The sequence below is a fragment of the Trachemys scripta genome, chromosome 4 (assembly GCF_013100865.1).
Source record: "Trachemys scripta elegans isolate TJP31775 chromosome 4, CAS_Tse_1.0, whole genome shotgun sequence".
Classification (NCBI taxonomy): Eukaryota; Metazoa; Chordata; order Testudines; family Emydidae; genus Trachemys; species Trachemys scripta.
In genome coordinates, this window is record NC_048301.1 from 75,473,038 (window position 1) to 75,492,045 (window position 19,008).

Below are 19,008 nucleotides of genomic sequence, written 5' to 3' on the forward strand. Positions count from 1 at the left end.
GCAGCATGTTCTCTGTACTTAACTGCAGCACCTCTAGTAACATAAGTAGACCTGAATTAGCTCTGAATGGAGTACTATCCTCTCTCCCAGAGGAGATATGTCTCAATGTTAGTCCTTGCTGGCAGAGAGGAGTGTAAACAGAGGGAAATGGGATGATTCTTGGGAAAGAATACAGCGGTCTTGAACTCGAGTAGAATGAACTCTGACTATAAGGCTATGTCACTTTTTGACCATTTTTCAGCAGCTGCTTACCACTGCATACAGAAGAGGTGATGTTGTACACAAAAGGACAAAACTGCAGACAGCGGATCAACTTCAGGTTGCTCTCACACTCCTGACACTTTGTAGTTAAATCCAGCCCATGCCTGAAGGCTTGCAAGGCTCTGCTGACATTCTTCAGAGCCAGATAGGCATTTCCTAGGCTCAAGAAAGTCAGGGGCTGCAAAGAGAAAAGCAACCTTGTATCAGCACAACAAATGTGTTCCCAGTTCAAAATTGAAGGTAGCTATTGCAATAGACCAAGTCTCATGCCCTCCACACTCCCAAATCAGCTAGAAGGGTCTTAGGCATAAGGGACTGCTTATTCCTAGAATGCAGAATAATCAACCTAAATTATTGGTTTTAAAACCAATAATTAGTTGGACATACTGGGTGTGCTTAGGATTTCAGGTTTTTAAAATGACAAATCTGTGATATACCCACAAGTGTAACAAACCACTTATTTACAGCCCATCTTAAACATAGCACATTCTACATATGGCAGCAAAGAATGTGAAGGGAAATGTTTTAGGGGAGTTTTTAGTAAGGAGCCAAGCAGTCTAAAGCAAAAGGTACCACGTAACAGGAGATCTAATATGGGATGGAAGTGCCGATTAGTCTTTTGCCAATCCAAGCTTCTTGTTCTCCGGAAAATAATTAAATTACTCAGAGCTCCAATTTCACACTGACTTGGGATTTGTGTCTTTTGGCCCATTGTTCAATTCTTTGCAGTAGTAAGCCAACACTCTTACTCATAACTTTGACTAGCCCAGAGCAATCTCTTGTAGCAGAGACAAAAGACATTGTAATAATTCTTCAAAACTAACTTTGACATGCATTTTTAGATATCATCCAGTGATTTAAGTCCTGGCACACAATGAAGCATTACACTTTGTTTTCAAAAGCATCTTTATGGTTTATGTAGAGAAATTAAGTGCTGCATTTAACCCTGTGACCAGAATAATAGCCATGCTGAAGCAACAGAGCAGCCAATTTCCTCCACTAAACGATACTTCTTGTCATGGAACTTTTAAGACTAGTCATGGCTTTCAAAAATGTTGCTTGTAGTATTAAAAACTTCAGAAGAGTGTGTGCTTTTAACAATCTGATGATGCAATTAAGTCACAAGATACTAATTCATGTCCATAGAGTTAATTCAAATTTGAGTTCAGTCTGATGCTCCAGCCAACCTTAGTCAGACAGTTTAATTGATTCTTCTTCTTCTTCTTATGACCTCCCATCACGTGTTGCTATCTTCATTTGGTGGTACTACTTCTTGGGTGCCTTTGGTAATTCATTGCAACTCATTCATTCATACAAGCCCCAAATCATCCTGCCCTATTGTTAATCATACCTTCTTGTTCAGCTTGTCTTTCCCTTACACACCAGAGAATCCCCTTTAAATGCTAACTCTAATCTATTCACAGTCTGGTTAGCATTGTTAATATCAGGCTTTTGTGGTAAGTTAACTGACATCACTATAGCACGACACACTCAAGTTTGATTGCAATACTCTTAGTCTTGAACTGCTGTAGAGTTTTGCCAAAGGTACTGGAAGAACCTTTGGAAGAACTATTTGAAGAAACTCCTGGTAGTACAACCTGTTTCTAAATACCATGGGTATTGTCACGTCCTCCCTCCCTCCAATTTCCTAATTCAAACATTTCATCACTTATCCATTGCTTTATGATCCTCCTTTTTCATATACTTATCTGCAATCTAAACTAGTTAGATTCCTTTTCAAACTATTGCAAAATTGCTGCTAGCTCTTGTATTAAAAATACCCCGATGCTACACAGCTGATTCTATTTTTGTCCTCTCCACTTATTTTAAAGTGAATGTAGTGCTGGAGGGACTGACAACCCTGGAGACTCAAGTCCTTTTTCCAAATAAGAGGGACAGCATAGGGAGACGCAACCAAACCTAATTGTGCAACCATCAGCTTCCCATACTACTGCCGAAGTGCCTCAACTCTAGGCCCCAAATATGATGGGGGAAGGAGAAGTTGTGATTTGGACTCTTGTCCCCTGGGAACTGGAGTGAGACAAACAACTTAGGGTTGTTTCTCCCTTTTGTTTTTGTTTAAGACTAGCACAATTTTTTCTGGTCAATCCAGTAGTTATATACATCTCTTATTACAAGGAGGAAAGTTGCAAACATGGTCTATTTATATTTAAAGAGAACTGAATCTCAATGTTTTCTCTGAGAAAATTTTCTTCAAATCATTTGCAGGCTACAAAGTACTTACTCTACAAAATTTAGAAATATACCATAACTTTATACCAGGCATATTTATAGTTAATGAGAAATAAAGTTAATCAAAATATTTGCAAAGATACAACAGCTTTTGCAATAGTCTATTCACACAAGCGGCATTAAAAAAAATGAAAAGAACAGAATGTAAAATGCATAAGATTAATCAAGAAAACAAAGGAATCATCCAGGCAGCAGAGATTGGTGTGTGTTATGACTGGATATCTAGATAGCCAAGAGATTATTTTTGCACACTACTTCTTTTGGAATACCTTTTGATCAGCAGCATTTTCTTTGATAATGCAACAGTCTTGTTCTGACAATTGGAACTCACTTTGAATTCTTTTAATGAAGAACTCATTGGTTAAACTTGAAGTGAAGAGAAGACATTATTTTCCAAGTACTTACAACACCCCAAGAAAAAAAACAAAAAGTTCCACAGTACTGGCTAGTGTTTCAATAATCCAGTTCTGCACTGTCTTCCCACATTTCTGAAAGGCATGTTATTTATCTTTATATCTATCTACCCATTATGTGGGAGGCAGCAGATTCCAAATTAACTCTTCTGCACAGCTAAGTGATGACTAATATTGAGGGCATGGCTACACAAACACTATACGGCAAGCTGGGGTGTAGTGCCATGCACTAACGGTCTGCATGGACCCTGCTGTTCACTAAAAGCTTTCTAGTGTGCATTGATTTACTGTTGTTTGAATGCGCAGTAGGGAACTTCTGGCGCACAGTACCTGAGTCCATACAGTTAATGTATGGCATGCTGGAGCGCTGTAGATTTACACCCCAGCTTGTTCTGCAGTAAGTGTTTATGTAGACGTACATGTAGATTTCCAAATCTAATTGTGCAATCATCAGTTTCCAAAAGAAGAGGGTACAGTCACACACTTTTCATTTCTGATGGAAGATGCAAGAGAAAACTTCAAAGCACTTACAAACATGAATTAATTAATCCTCACAACAGCACTATGAAATAGGGAAGATGTATTAGCCCCATTTTACAGATGGGGAAATTGAGCCACAGTAGGTAAATTACTCGAGTAATATTACGTGATGAATCAGTGGCAGGGCTAGGACAGTACTTTGATCTCCTGACTCCCAGTCCTGTGCTTTAGTCACAAGACCACACTTACCCTCATGTACAACCAGTCTTAGTGAAACTGCTGGGTAGAAGCAACTTCTCAATAGCTTACCTCCTATCAAACCTGATCTAAACACATTTTATGTAATAGTTTCTCTTTTCTCCAACACACAAGGATTAAATGTTAACATAGCATCAAGAATCTCCATTTTAGATACCAGTGATGCCAGGAATTGAATAAAAAAACCCAGCCAGCTGGTTGGAATTCTGTTGTCCAGAAGCAACCTAATTTGTCACCCATATTTAAAGCGATTTATTCTTCCAGACATTTATATTGTAAGCATCCAGTGTTATCTGGCACTTTAATTTCCTGATCTTATCAAACATGAAGCAGCAACTTAAATGAACACATTCCAAATGAGATGCCTGAAGAATTACATGTATGAGGAGAACAAAACTTGGGGTTGGGAATTAATGAATCATCTTCCAGGAAGAGTTTTGTTGTTTATTACTAAATTAATACAAAAGCAACCCTTACCTCAGAATTATTGATGGCCACAGCTTTTAGCAGGAGCCTGCTGGCATCCAGATGAAGACCATAATGAATCAAAAGGTTAGCTAGATTGACTAAAGGGATATCCTGATACTCATGTGGGGCTAAGTTCAATGCTTTTTGCAAGCACGTGACAGCAAAGGTGCTATTTCCAACCGCACGCCAGTAGAGTCCAGCCTCATTAAGCATAAGCCATAAAGGATCCCTTGGCTGAAAAGAAAAAAAAAAAAAAAAAAAAAAAAAAGTCATAACATTTCAGGAATATACAATCACTTACCATAAATTCTCTCCAACATAAGCAACTCAGTGTATTGCTTTATGAACTGGATACAATTTATTCTACCCTCTACCTCGGCTGAAGGTAGTTAGCTTACCAGTTGAACTTCACAAGTGCAGGATAGATGAACTAATGTTAATTTAGTAGCACCTGTTGCTCAGCAAGAGCATTCAGATAGCATCCTTGATTCATGTGATTTCCCCGAATGATTTCCACAAAGTCCTTTAATGCTGCCTGGCCACAGGAATCAATGATTCTTAGCCCTTTGCCATTCCAGAGTGTAAGACCCACATTGCACATGTGGCAACCATCAATTTGAGAAGTAGTCAGTTTCAAAAAGCCAATTTGAGGTTTTAGAATCACATTTTCCTATTTTAAATAATTATCTATCCATTCATATTTTGGGTAGTGCCCACAATGTGCTTGGCAACTGTCTAAACATATAGCAAGATAGTCACTGAACCCAAATGCTCACAACTTAAAGTAGTAAACATGGTCGGGCAGAAGGATAAAATGTACAATCAGATTTCTGATTATTCTTAGCTGGCCCTTGACCTGTAGTTACATAAACAGACTAATTCATTCTTTAGAGAAGGAACAATGAAACTAATTATGTAGAGTTGTGTCAAATGCACAACAAAATATGTAAAACAAATACGCTCTCTCTTTCAGTTTAGAAATTTTATAACCATAGTGGGTAAAAGTTTTCAGAAAGAAGTAAATTTTGTAGATAATGGTATTTCTTCAGCATTTTTGAATCAACAGCCTTATACCAAAAAGTTTTATTTGCATTACAAGATATAATGGATATCTTAATATGCTGTCAAATCCCTTTTCCAATGTTTCTTGGTTAATCTGTAACTGTAGGACAAATCTAATGCTTCAATCCTGCAACAATTTACACGTGTGTAATGTTACTTGTGTGAGTAAGTCTTATTGATGAGACCACTAACTGAATAATGTCACACATGCATGCAGATATGTCAGGGGTGCATTCTTAGGCCCTATACTGAAACACACACACACGAAAAAATATAGTACAAAATGCAATGGTCTATGTATGCAGGGAGTAATTAGTTTTTAGTCCTAGACATAACTGTAGTAAAAGCTATTATCGTCTAGAACTTTTTTTTCTAGAAAGACTTTTGTATTTCAGGTTTTTGATTTTTTGTTTTGTTTTGTTTTTTTTTGGGGGGGGGGGGGGGGGGGAGAAGGGGGAAGACTGATTTTTTTGTATTTCCAGTTGTAAATTCTGGTTCCTCCTCCCAGCACTTCGTAGCAGAAGCAGTTATTTTCAGATTTACTACAGCTTTCTTAGCTGATTTTACTAACTGCAAAAGACACCCTAATTAAAATAAAATCATTTTCAATGGAACAGCTGCAGGGTTCTGTGCACAATTCCTTTTCCCTCCCTTCACATTGTCAGGGACAAGCAACATGCTGCCTATCATTCTGACCAATATTGTCTCACTGTTTCCATGTAATCCCCACATTGGCCTGTCTGTATGCATCCAAGTATTATATACTTCATTTGTAAGCTCTTTGGGGGCAGTGACTGTCTTTTTGTTCTGTTTGTATAGTGCCTAATACAAATGGGGTCCTGGTCCATAACTAAGACTTCTAGGTGCTACAGTAATAATTAATAAATGCTGTGCATGACTTAGCAATGGCACTGCTTATAAGGGTATTGCCAAGGCTTTAATCCTATTTTTTCAACATAATGCTGTCATTACTTTAAACATTCAAACCTGTTTGCAGACACATTTTGTCTTTCCCCAGGAAGACCATGATGCTTACTGCTGAACTTCTGCTCTGAAAATGCCCCGTCCTCTGCAATTTGTGCACATAAACATGACAAGAACATGCTTATGACGTGCTCTAACTGGTTAAGAAGTTGTTTATTGGAGAAGTTTTTTCAGCACTAAAGCCATGAAATAACTGAGTATTACCAAGAAAAAACCTATGCATTCAGATGGCCACCGAAGAAAACTCAGAAGGTAAGACATTAGGCCTGCAAAGGATTGTTATGTGCACAAGAATATGAATACCACTCAGATCCGTTCTCCTTCTTATGGGCAACGAAAAGATGCACAAACACTCCACATATTGTATTTAGGCTTTGCCAACGTGATGTACACACAGAAAGGCAGCATGTCAACAGAGTTAATTTGACATCTGTTAAGATCTAATATGATTTCTCCAAAAGTTTTCCTCCATCCTGACATTTACTATTCTTATTTGTATTGTGGTAGCACTCAAAGGCCCTACTTACGATCAGGGTCCCATTGTGCTAAGTGCTGTGCAAACACTTAAGACAGTCTCTGCCTGAAGAGCTACCAATCTAAACAGACAAGCCAGACAAAGGGTGGGGGAAAGGAATACAACATAAGCAAAACAAGGTCTATCATGTTAGTTCCAGGGGTATTATTTGTTTGATTCAGGAAATGGCATTGTATTCCCTCACACAATATCTTGCAAATTTTCACAGGAATGAAATTCACTCACTCCACCAGTGTTCTTATGTAGGAAGGAAGCTATAATAGGGTCCACTGAGTAAGCTGAGTGAAAGGGATGCTTCTCTGAACATTTGTGGTTCTTTGTGTAACCTAGATCGAAAGAAGTTACAAATTTCAGCTCTGCTATACTCCCCAGGCAAGGCAAATTGTAAATAGTGTGCCACTGAACAACGTGAATCTATAAAAAGCAACAGAGTCTCCTGTGGCACCTTTAAGACTAACAGATGTATTGGAGCATAAGCTTTCGTTGGTGAATGCCCACTTCATTGGATGCATGAATCTAGTTATCACACGCATAGATAAACAAGAATTCTCAAATTTACTTCAAACTACAATTCTTGACTTACTTTCTTTATAGCATGAGAGATGAATACTCCTATTTGCTCCTCTGTAATAGTTTGATTGTTGATACGCGAATGCAAGATCTGAACAACATGAAAAGGCATTTAACAAAAAAATAGGAAGGAACATTTTAAAGTGATCTCTCAAACACAGTTTTTACAGGATATATCTATTTGGGTTGCTCAAGTCTCATGACCCTAAAATTTCCTAAGCCCCTTCTTTGTACTGTAGCTGAAAAGTGACCACTACAGATGCACTGTTGGTGGGCTGGGGGAGGGGAGAGTCTAAAGACCCATTAAAGCAACCAAGGGACAGTAAGCAATAAGGAAAGACAGCTATAAGCAGGTGTCTCTCCTGTGCCAACAAGGAGGTGGTAAAGCCAATGAACAGTTTTCATGTGGTCTTCAGAGGTTTAAGAAAACAGTACTTTCTAGATTAACTATCATTTTTTGTCTCACACACTTTTGATAGGTGTTTAAAGAGGCCATGTCATAGGATCTCATGCCAGATATTAAGAGCTTACACTTCCCAGCAAGGGGAAGCCTATGGAAGTACTGAGTACCTTGCAAAATCAGGCCCATCTTTTTGTTGCCAGAATCTGTCAAATCTTGAAGACCTTAGCTCTAAGACCATAAAAGGCAGACACTCAGAATGAAAAGGTTACCCATGAAAACAGTGCCTCTTACTTGTCTTGCATGATCATCTGGCATTTTAAATTTCAGCTCCAGATGACCATCTAGTTCTTTGACCAATGTGTACAGAGTTTCATTGTTACGGACATCAATAATAGACGAACAATCTGGCAGCTGGGCCTCTCCATGCACATGGGCCTCTCCTGGGCTACGCAGGATCGAATGGACTCTGGTAGTGAAAAGAACCGAGAAGACATGAGTTCATGTTTCAAATGGTGGGATGTAAACACACAAACAGCTGAGTGGCACATGGTTGGTCCTGTCCATACTATATTTTAACCATCTTAAATCCAGGTAAGGGGATAGTAATTTTGGAACTGGTTTCCTGACTTGGTTATAGTTGTAAGGTGGACAGAGCATTAGATGGCTGTGACTCCTCTTGTGGAGTGGGAAGAGGGAGAGCCTCCAAAAGAACACAAATGCTGCCTGTTATAATCAGATAGATTGACACACCATCTTCTCCAACCAGAGGGAGACCCAGCCACCTTAAAAGAATAATACACTAGTTGGTCATGACCCCAGATTCTCATAATGTGGTCACATCACTACAACCAAATTAAACAATACAAGGGGAAATTCACTTTATGATTAATCAACACTTGCCTGAATCCTCTGTTTTCTGGAGGCAGGAAATAGGTTGGCAGTTCCTCTGGGTTCGGGATTGTTGGAAAGGATTTTACACAGTCTGATCTTTTAGGCCAAAGAATATGCTGTTTATCCTAATTGCAAAGAAAAAAAATTCTTAAACTATTGAGAAATAATTCATCAATCTTAACCTTCACATTAACTAGCTGATAAGAATGCCTCAGGAATACACTAGGATGACAAAAAAGAAAAAAACTCTTCCCTTAAGATAATGGTTTCCTGCCTTTTTTGGAAATTGTCCCAATTTATCAAGCCAAGATTTCGGTTGTATCAGCACAGTACTTTCTATTTTTAGTGAATTGTGCTGCTCTACCATGAACCGAGGTTTGGACTCTAAATCCCAATTTTGCAGTCATGAGAGCAACCCAAATTCACATTGTGTGGTACAGTTCACACAAATGAATGGGAGACAGGCAGAAGTAGTAGTCCACTAGTGCTCAGCAGAGCAGCCTACCTGAGACAATGAAGGAGAACTCAGGAGTACCAGGCACGTAAGTTCTGCTACATATGAGTGGTTGGACACTGCTGCTTTAGAATAAATTTTTACTAAAGGAGAACACAATCTTTCATGATAGCCCTGTATAAAAGAGCGAGCTCATACTCTTTGCTCACCCTGTAGGCATCTGATTCCAGGCCCCACAGTGAAACAATAGAATGGGCAACAGGAGAAGACTGCAAAGAGTGGCTGAGATCGCTGTGGTTCGCATGGAGATCCAAATTCACAGATGTCATACTGGATCTTGATGAGTCTTCTCCAAACTGTCAAAGAAGAAAATGACAGGGACATTATCATTATTTTTAGACAGTATTTCCTTTCAAGGTAGTGAACTACTAACACTGAATTTTGTAAGTTTGATTTGCTTTTCATCACTTATGCAGGTTGTTTACTTCTTGCAATTCCCTTAGCTTTGGCAGCAAAACTAGACTGGTCAATTTATGAGTCATTTCTGGTCCTCTTGCACTAGAACAATATTAGGGTTTCAAACATGTAAGGAGAAAATGCAGCTCAAAGCAAAATACTATTTTATTGTTTTTTAAAGACATATTGTGAAACCCTTTCTATTAATACCAGGCTTTGCAAAACATTTTACAAATATGATATCTACTTTTGCAGATTGTTTCAACCTTTGGGTACGTCTATACTTACCTTCGGGTTCGGCGGTAAGCAATCTATCTTCTGGGATTAATTTATCGCGTCTTGTCTAGATGTGACAAATCGATCCCGGAAGTGCTCGCAGTCGACACCGGTATTCCTGCTCTGCGAGAGGAGTATGTGGAGTCGACGGGGGAGCCTGCCTGCCGCGTGTGGACCCGCGGTAAGTACATTGTAGTTCGAACCAAGATACTTCGACTTCAGCTACGTTATTCACGTAGCTGAAGTTGCGTATCTTAGTTCGAACTGGGGGGTTAGTGTGGACCAGCCCTTTCTTCAGGCACTATCAAACCCAAAGCATAAAAGCTGATATTTTAAGCTACTAGAACAGCAGCAGCACCTCTATTAGTATTAAGAGTCATTGTTAGATGGGCAGAACTCACATTACCACTCTCACTCTTAGCAACATAGAATATTAGGAAGTATATAATGCTAATTCCCTCCTCTTTAAATCTCATTATGTTACAAAAAGTTTTTAGGATATTCATCAAGATGAACGGACTGAAAATGTCTAGAAAGAAGGAAGTATCGCTATCCATCTTAAATAATTTTTAAAAGCGTATATAAAGTAAAAACCAACAATTATTTATATAGACATTTTTTCAGCTATCTTATTCTATAGGAAGTATTATATGTGGCTCCAAAGGGAAAATTAATTCCTTAAAGGCATTTGTCTCTTTATGTAAATTAGTTACCTAGTGTACATTTGCTGTGTCCTTCAAGGAAACCAGATTTGGAAATGGATGTTTCACATCTCTAGAGGCATACTCCTAGCTACATGACATCTAGCATATTCATGCAAGACAACTACACTCCTTCTCAAATCATCTGATGCCTGTACGTAGTAGAAAGAGGGCATTCTATACACAGGGGAAAAAAATAGGGATGGAAACTCCAGGGCAATGTTGGGGTTTCGCAAAACACTCTAGAACATTTTCCTCCCAAAAAGATAGTTGAGAAGAGCCCTCATTTTGCCCCCTCCCTATATAACAAAACAAAATCTTTAAACAACAGGCAATGGGCTGCCAAAATCCAGAGTTATTTCCGGTTCTCCCATTATCAGCAAAAGGGTCACAGGAAAATTACACTAGCAAAATGTGCCTTTTACTCTTTTAGCAGGACTATACAGTTCCTACAGTTATATTTTGATCTATTAAAAGAAAAAAAAAGTATTTTTGGGGTAACAATTATGGACATCTTACGTCAGCCTCAAGGACTTGTGTTGCTTGAGTGGCTAGTAATGGTGCTAATTCATAGTAGACAAACCTGAACATATTCCACATTTTCAAAAATGTCCCCACGGTGATAGCGAACAGGCTGGTCCCACTGGCAGTGTAAGCTGTGCTGTTGGTTGCCAAGCCGACATATCTGATGGTTCCCTATGGAGCACAAACATTAACAAAAGTTCATTGCTGTAAAAGAGCAGACTGTTTCTCAGCTGACCAAAAACAGCACATTATCAGAGGCTAGTTCCAAGCTATCTTGTTGACTGGTATTAAAGGAGAACTCCTCTTTGAAAGAAGATAGCTAAACTAATATTTGTGGAAAGGACTACATGACATTTGACTACACTTCCTGCAATACAGTTTGCATGGAGTTTGGGATTTGAAATACCCAATTCTGCATTTCCTACTCATTTTCCTACAGTCCTTTTGCACTTCATTCAGCTTTTTTGGCAGTCAGTCTTTTCCAAATGGATAGACACAAGAGTGCTGCTGAGAAAACGGAAGGGTTGCTCAGATACTGGAGATGTAGGGTTGATTTAATCCTTTAACTACAAATGTCACAGAAGAAAGGACATTACATTCCAAATGTTTGTTCTTGTAGTGCATTGAGTGTCCTGGATTTACTCAGAATTCACTCAAGTCTAGAGCCTATAGCTTAGGGCTTGCCTACCCAGCAAGTTAGTGCCAGGTATGGACACAGAGTACACTGCCTTGCTACGAACACTCTACGACATGTGCACTAAAAGTTCTGTAGTTGAAATCAGAGGACATCAAAATGCACTATAGAACTTTTAGTGCGCTGTAGCAAAGTCCACATGGCGAGTTAGCGCGTGGCAAGCTAGTGCACTGCAGATTCACACCCAGCACTAACTTGCTATGTAGATAAGTCCTTAGAATAACTTATCTAACAAAATTCAAATATAGTTCAGTATTAAGTGGTGGGGCTGGGGGGGGAGGGGGGGGAGTGGGAAGATGATTTTTTTCCCAGATGTTTTCCTGCACAATTATCCTGCCTCCATTATTCAAAGGCCTCAAAATTTTCACCATTTCCATTTCTAGCTATGATGGACTACAGTTCCTCATTAAGCCAATCAACATGAGCTGTACTAGTTGAGGGCCCCCAAGAACAACAGAACATGCTCCCTCTTCCTGAAACTAAGCGTGCTGTTTTATAGATTTTTGCCTTTGCCAGACAAGAACGCATGGACTGATCCGAGAACATTTCACACACAACTTCTGTGACTGAAAGTGACTAACTCTTACTTGTTACACTCAGTGCTCATTACAAAATCTGTACCTAGTTGTACCTCTTTTGCCATCTGCGTCTCATGGATGATGTTCCTCAGGATTTGCTCCTCTTGGACCAGTTTGTGCTTCTCTAAGATCACTCCCATATTTGGTTATGATGCTCTTAGGTGGCCATTTCATTTTGATTTTGAGGGAGGGATAGCTCAGTGATTTGAGCATTGGCCTACTAAACCCAGGGTTGAGAGTTCAATCTTTGAGGGGGGCCATTTAGGGATCTGGGGCAAAAATCTGTCTGGGGATTGGTCCTGCTTTGAGCAGGGGGTTGGACTAAATGACCTCCTGAGGTCCCTTCCAACCCTGATATTCTATGATTGCAAGATGTACAGTCTTGGCCGGCTAAGCCCACCCTTTAAAGGGGGGAGGGATAGCTCAGTGGTTTGAGCATTGGCCTGCTAAACCCAGGGTTGTGAGTTCAGTCCTTGAGGGGGCCACTTAGGGATCTGGGGCAAAAATCAGTACTTGGTCCTGCTAGTGAAGGAAGGGGGCTGGACTTGATGACCTCTCAAGGTCCCTTCCAGTTCTAGGAGATAGGATATCTCCATTAAGCTGTGACTGAAAGTGACTAACTCTTACTTGTTACACTCAGTACTCATTACAAAATCTGTACCTAGTTGTGCCTCTTTTGCCATCTGTGTCTCATGGATGATGTTCCTCAGGATTTGCTCCTCTTGGATCAGCTTGTGCTTCTCTAAGATCTCCTGTTGCCTCAGGTAATGGTCATGCTGTTTTTGATACTCCTTCAACTCATTTAACGTTCGCTGAAGTGATCTTAAAATTTGACACCAGGAAAGTTTATGTTGAATTGTTTTAAACATTAGCCATCTCTGTTGTTTCACATTCACATGAAACTTTTGGTTGCTTACAATATTTGTATTATTTATGATTATGCAACAGTTGTAAACTGTAGTAAGTTAAAACAGATCACCGTTTTACCGCAATGGTGAGCAATAATCACAGGAACAGAACATTGAGAATGAGACCACTTGCATATGAATTTTTGTTAGGCTTTTCAGAGGACTCATGTCTCAGTTACCTATGCTGAGCTTCCAGTTTCTGCTCAAGTTTTTGCTGACATAGGACAGCATGCTTCCTTTTTACAGCTTGTTCAAACCCTGGTTTGGCCTGTAAAGCATGATCATAACACAGGACTGAGTGGTTGTACTCCCCAAGCATCTGAAGAATGATTGAGAGAGAGAGAAAGTTAGCCACTGTTCAGCAATATTTAATGAAACACTTCCAGCGATTAATAAAGATCAGTTTTTTTACTTCAATTTATATTGATTTCTGTTTTAATCAGCAGCCAATCTCCTCTGAAATTAGAACCATGTTGTTCAGTAAATCAGCTAGATGACTGGTCTTGCTCTAAGAGATGTTTTCAACTGCAGACGTAAGCTTTTCTTTGTTAGTTGAAAGAGATTAATTTCTCTGCAAAGAGGTCTGAATCCAGCCAACTTAAACATCAAGCTTGAACAATGTGTGAAATTTATTGCAGGATCATTTAATCATTGTGCTGTATTTTAAAAGTGCTGAAACTACAGCCAAAGCGATTAAATTACAGTATCTGATATTCTACAGTTCTTGGAAAATAAAAATCATATTTACTGCGTATATATTTCCCAAAGTGTAATAGCTGGTAAAGAAGTCGCTGTAATCCAGAGCTGCATGGACCACGATGGCTGCATCTGCTGAGAAATGAGCCCTGTGTAGAATATTTGCCAAGTTTACCAGTGCAATATCTTTACTGTGCCTAGAGAAAGGAGGAAAAAAATATAGATATACATATAAAAAAGATGTCTGATAATGGGTTTCTTTATGCATGCTTCGCTTCTCATGTGTTCTCCAGGCACATATTACAAGGACTTTCCAAAAATAACAGCAGCTAGTAAACGTTGCAAGTATGCAATGCTGACTTCATGCCTTAATTGCATGATCTAGCCCAGTGGCTCTCAACCTTTCCAGACTACCATACCCCTTTCAGGAGTCTGATTTGTCCTGCCTACCCGGAAGTTTCACCTCACTTACAAACTACTTGCTTACAAAATCAGAAATAAAAATACAAAAAAGTGTCACATCACACTATTACTGAAAAATTGCTTACTTCCTAATTTTTACCATATAATTATAAAATAAATCAATTGGAATATAAATATTGTACTTACATTTCAGTGTATAGTATATGGAGAAGTATAAAAAAAGTCATTATCTGTATGAAACGTTAGTTTGTAACGACTTCCCTAGTGCATTTTATGTAGCCTACTGGAAAAGTAGGCAAACATGTAGATGAGTTGATGTACTCCCTGGAAGACCTCTACAAACCCCCAGGGTATGTGTGCCCCGTTTGAGAACCACTGATCTACCCAAAATATATTCTAAAAGTATGTTCACCCAAACAGGCTTCTACATTGACTGAGTAATGAGTAGTTTTTTCACAGACAGGGAAACTAACTTTTAATATTGTATTGTTCCAGCCAAGGTGTCATTTGGATGGACGGCATTATGTTTATGAAAAGGTTGTACTGTTTTTCTTTTTTATACTCCATTTGTGTACTTTAAAATAAAATGTACATGTAACCTTTACTTCTCATACATGGTGTATATGATCTATACTCAACTACTCAAGCTTCATTTACCAGCCCAGAATCAAACCAGAACCATAGAGCAACAAACATTTAAAATAAAACTAGGTACATTACTGAATCTCTTCACAATAGTATCTGTGCATATCATAAAATATTTATGGATTGATCATTATAACATCCCTGTGAGGTATTATCCACATTGTGCTGATGAGTAACCGACAACGAAGGCATTAAATGTCTTGCATCAAGATCATGATTTCATGGCACAGCTAGAAACTGAACCTAGATCTTTTACATCCCAGACCAGTGTCTTAACTACAAGACCATCCTCTTTGTCCTTTATCATTCCAAAAGTCACATCATAACCCAGAATGAGCAAACAGGATTTGCCTCATTAAGGTATTTATAGAATTTGCTGAAGTGCCATCTTGCAAGTTTCAGAAAACTAGAATGTACTGTTTACTAGAATATACTAAGATAGCATATCGTGCTTCAGCCACCTACAGCCAACCTCAAGTTGTGGTTTTGAGAATGAAATCAAAAGTGGGTTTATAACCTCTAAAGAAAGCCACCACTATTCAGCTACACAACCTTCCCAATGGCACAGCAGAGATTTCTTCAGTGCCAACCATGTAGGATAAGAAGCGATAAGAACACTGAGGTTAATTACAAACACCATACATTGCAACTTCTGAGTCATCAGTTTTCAGTTTTAATTAATGCACCTTATAGGTAGTGTCTACCCTCTCTTGTATTGCTGTCCCAGGTTAACCTTTTCTAAATGGTGTTTTCTTGGAAAGCCACTGGATTTTGAAAATTGATGTTTGAAGAGTGGCTTTAAATGGATATTAATATTGTTGGTGGCACTTTCCTGATCACTGTGTACTTTCCTGATACAATAGAACGCTACGCATTCATCTAGGGGGACGATCACAGATTTAGTAGCCAGAGAATAATCCTTCCCACCAGACTAGAGAATCTCCAGGGATACTACTGGAGCCCTAAAATTGCAGCAGCCACCGTTGTTCCTGTGTTCCCAATCTGACAAGACTCCATTACAAGATGTGCCTCGACACAAGTAGCTTAGTGCTGGTTATGTTCACATCTCATTGTGCCAACTGTTCTGCAGCACATTTCATACCTTCTCTACAGAATTTGGCCAATAAATTTCTACTAAAAAGCAGCAAGATTGTCATTCTTTTGGTACTGTCAGGTTTGTGGATTACTGAAGTGAAAGATTGCACAATTCTAATGTAAATTTAATAAAATTTTCAGTCTTTACCTCCTGGCTATTTCCCGCTCTTAAGAACTATTTAAAAATATAGCTGCTTAATAGCGGAACTCTGGCAGTCTCTATTCAGTAGACTCTATCATCTATTTCTTAGGATACAATTTTCAGTAACTAAAAAACTGTGTACTGTTTAGGATAAACAGAAAGCAGACTGGAAAAGGAACCTGTAACAGCTGCTCTCACCTTGAGGAGAAGTGGAGAGCCCGCATGGCACACTCAACTACCTGATATGGCTCATTCTTTATTCGCCAATAAAATGAGGCCATATTATACAGCACCCAGGAAGAAGAGTTCTGTAAGAAAACACATGACTGTAACAACTGTAACAATCCAAGAGTCATGGTATAAACCAACAGGCTGACTAGACTTTCCAATTGGTATGGGAGGCAAAATTAAACTCTGAACATGCCTTCAGTTATGCCTCTCCTTCTGCAACAATGCCCTTCAATAGGAGCTGGGAGCATTAAAGGGAGAATGAATCAGCATATAAATACACCAAGGATATATGAACACCAACATAAACTTTCACAAGGGTGCCTGAAGTGACCATTTAATTAATTAATTGAGATATCCCATCTCCTAGAACTGGAAGGGACCTTGAAAGGTCATCGAGTCCAGCCCCCTGCCTTCACTAGCAGGACCAAGTACTGATTTTGCCCCAGATCCCCAAGTGGCCCCCTCAAGGATTGAACTCACAACCCTGGGTTTAGCAGACCAATGCTCAAACCACTGAGCTATCCCTCCCCCCGAACACCAACATGTTTATTTTAAGCTGAATAAGGAGTGTGCATAGCAGTATAGTGCAGAAAAATCTTTGCGAAAATGGCCATTCAGTTCCATTGTTTTCTCTTTTTGATGCCTTTTCTCTTTAATTACTTGGGTTCTATTTCAAATGTTCAGGCTGTTAAGTGATGGCTGTGTATTTTCTGTGGTTTGATGAGCTACATCTCACCAGTTACTAAAGCTGAACTTTAAATCATGTCCATTTACTTCTCTGGCTGCTGATCCTCACTGCAGTGAAAGACATGGCATCCCGTGATGTGTTGACTTTCCAGGGGAAAACCCTGAAGTGCTGCCCCATGTACCAGGGATCTCAACATTTCTTGGCACTTGCACATAATGAATAGTATGTGGACAGACGGTACCTATAGTGTTGTATTCCACAAATACCCTGTATATTCAGCAACACAAGAGCTTCTTGAGGATGTTATTGTGCATGCCACAACTATGGGGGTCCCTACTGTCATACCTTCATTAGACCTTCATAAATACGATGACCTATATCTTCTATACTTCTTCCTAAACGTCGGGATAAGTAAATGGAGATAGGATCTTCTTTAGGTAATAAGGGTGCGGAAAGATTAATTCTCTCTTGAACACCCTAGATTGAAGGAAGAGAACATACAACTTTCAGTAGACATTTATTATTGAGGCTACAAGAATACATTACAGAAGATTTCAGGAAAATTTACAAAATAATACTTTATGCTCCTGTAGCATCTTCCACCCAAGTATCTCAAAGTTTGTCAAGTTTCTTAAGCTTTATCCTTGAGACACAAGCATTATACTCACTCTTTTACAGATGAGAAAACATCAGAATTATATTAATGCAAACACATCCAAAAGCAGCCTCTCATCCTGGATTCTTTGGGGTCCCCCCCAATTTGAGATAACTAGGATTTTATTTTCTGTGGTACTGAATACTGGCAGCTCCCATTAATTTCAGCTGTGGGTGCTGAGTATCTTTAGAACATCAGACTTAAAGAGTGTCAGGGGAGGCACTGCAAAAGTTAATGCACAAAAGGAGTGAGTGATTGCTTTTGAAAATTATTGAAAATAATTCAGGACCCACACAGGAATAGAACTGAGAAACCCTGGTTCCTACTTCAAATGCAAGAATATCCTCTCTCTCGGAATTAACAGAAACCTTTTATTAAAACCACTTCTTTTTAAAAAATAATCATCAAGAAATAGACACTAAGGCCAGGTCTACACTAGAAACTTTTTCCACTACGGTAATGTTGCTTAGAGGTCTGATTTTTATACAACTTTTCTATACCAGCACAAGCACACTTTTGCTGGTACAGGCTGCATTTAGATTTGGAAGGTTTCCCAAAAGCTATAACAGCAAACCTCTTCAGACCATCAGGCAAAAGGAGGAGAAACACTTTGCAATTGTCTACTTACCCGTAAGTGCTGAAAAGCATGAATGCTGTATGGAAGATCTAGAATTTTTGTACAGTCTGGTTGTTCTAGGTCGGGAGGTACAGGAGACTTTGTGTCTATATAGTCTTCAGGGCTAAAACCAGAAAGCAACATATTAAACTCAGTGCTTACAAGTGCTTTAATCCATAAAGTTCACGAGAGGTTTTAGTGAAACAGAGTTAGTCAAAAGTGCCAACATTTTGCGTTAAACTGACCACTATTTTAAAAAAATTAGCATCTGTGTTTGAGCTAGATAGCACCCCTGAAGCACTCTCTCAGATTTATGAGTCAGTAGAAGGGATAACAGTACTTCACTTTCAGAGCAAAGCCCCAAATCAGTGAATTGTTAGCTGCCTTAGAAGAGACAGATTGATAGTTAGAAAGATACTAGTTCGGAGATTTTGGTAATACATGTTGAGGAACATCTGTCCACCAAGTGTGTTTCTGTTGTAATTATTCTTCCCTCTACAAGGCAGATAGCAATACATTCTGACCAAATAAGTCTTTTAGATTGTTATATACAAATATTATGAACATTGAAGAGAAACCTGTAGAATCTGGAAATGGGGCTAGACATCTCAGGTCTAGGGAGAGGAAGTTTTAAATAAAGTAACCTT

At 39.0% G+C, this 19,008-nt stretch overlaps 1 protein-coding gene across 3 annotated transcripts in view; it reads right to left on the bottom strand.

Annotated features, from left to right (window-relative positions):
* TTC17 (tetratricopeptide repeat domain 17) overlaps positions 1 to 19,008 on the bottom strand; it is an 85,779-nt gene that overhangs the window by 45,194 nt on the left and 21,577 nt on the right. The window contains exons 4-17 of one of the 3 annotated variants that reach the window (XM_034769633.1): positions 18,374 to 18,485; positions 17,436 to 17,567; positions 16,370 to 16,479; positions 13,919 to 14,063; positions 13,350 to 13,489; positions 12,982 to 13,084; positions 12,306 to 12,363; positions 11,049 to 11,161; positions 9,242 to 9,388; positions 8,588 to 8,703; positions 7,979 to 8,153; positions 7,298 to 7,375; positions 4,143 to 4,367; positions 253 to 439 (exon numbers count right to left, since the gene is read on the bottom strand). In XM_034769633.1, the coding sequence (XP_034625524.1) occupies positions 253 to 439; positions 4,143 to 4,367; positions 7,298 to 7,375; positions 7,979 to 8,153; positions 8,588 to 8,703; positions 9,242 to 9,388; positions 11,049 to 11,161; positions 12,306 to 12,363; positions 12,982 to 13,084; positions 13,350 to 13,489; positions 13,919 to 14,063; positions 16,370 to 16,479; positions 17,436 to 17,567; positions 18,374 to 18,485 (1,841 nt within the window). Of the gene's footprint in view, positions 1 to 252; positions 440 to 4,142; positions 4,368 to 7,297; positions 7,376 to 7,978; positions 8,154 to 8,587; positions 8,704 to 9,241; positions 9,389 to 11,048; positions 11,162 to 12,305; positions 12,364 to 12,923; positions 13,085 to 13,349; positions 13,490 to 13,918; positions 14,064 to 16,369; positions 16,480 to 17,435; positions 17,568 to 18,373; positions 18,486 to 19,008 lie in introns of all 3 variants that reach the window. The other 2 variants (XM_034769634.1, XM_034769632.1) reach the window with 2 other exon arrangements.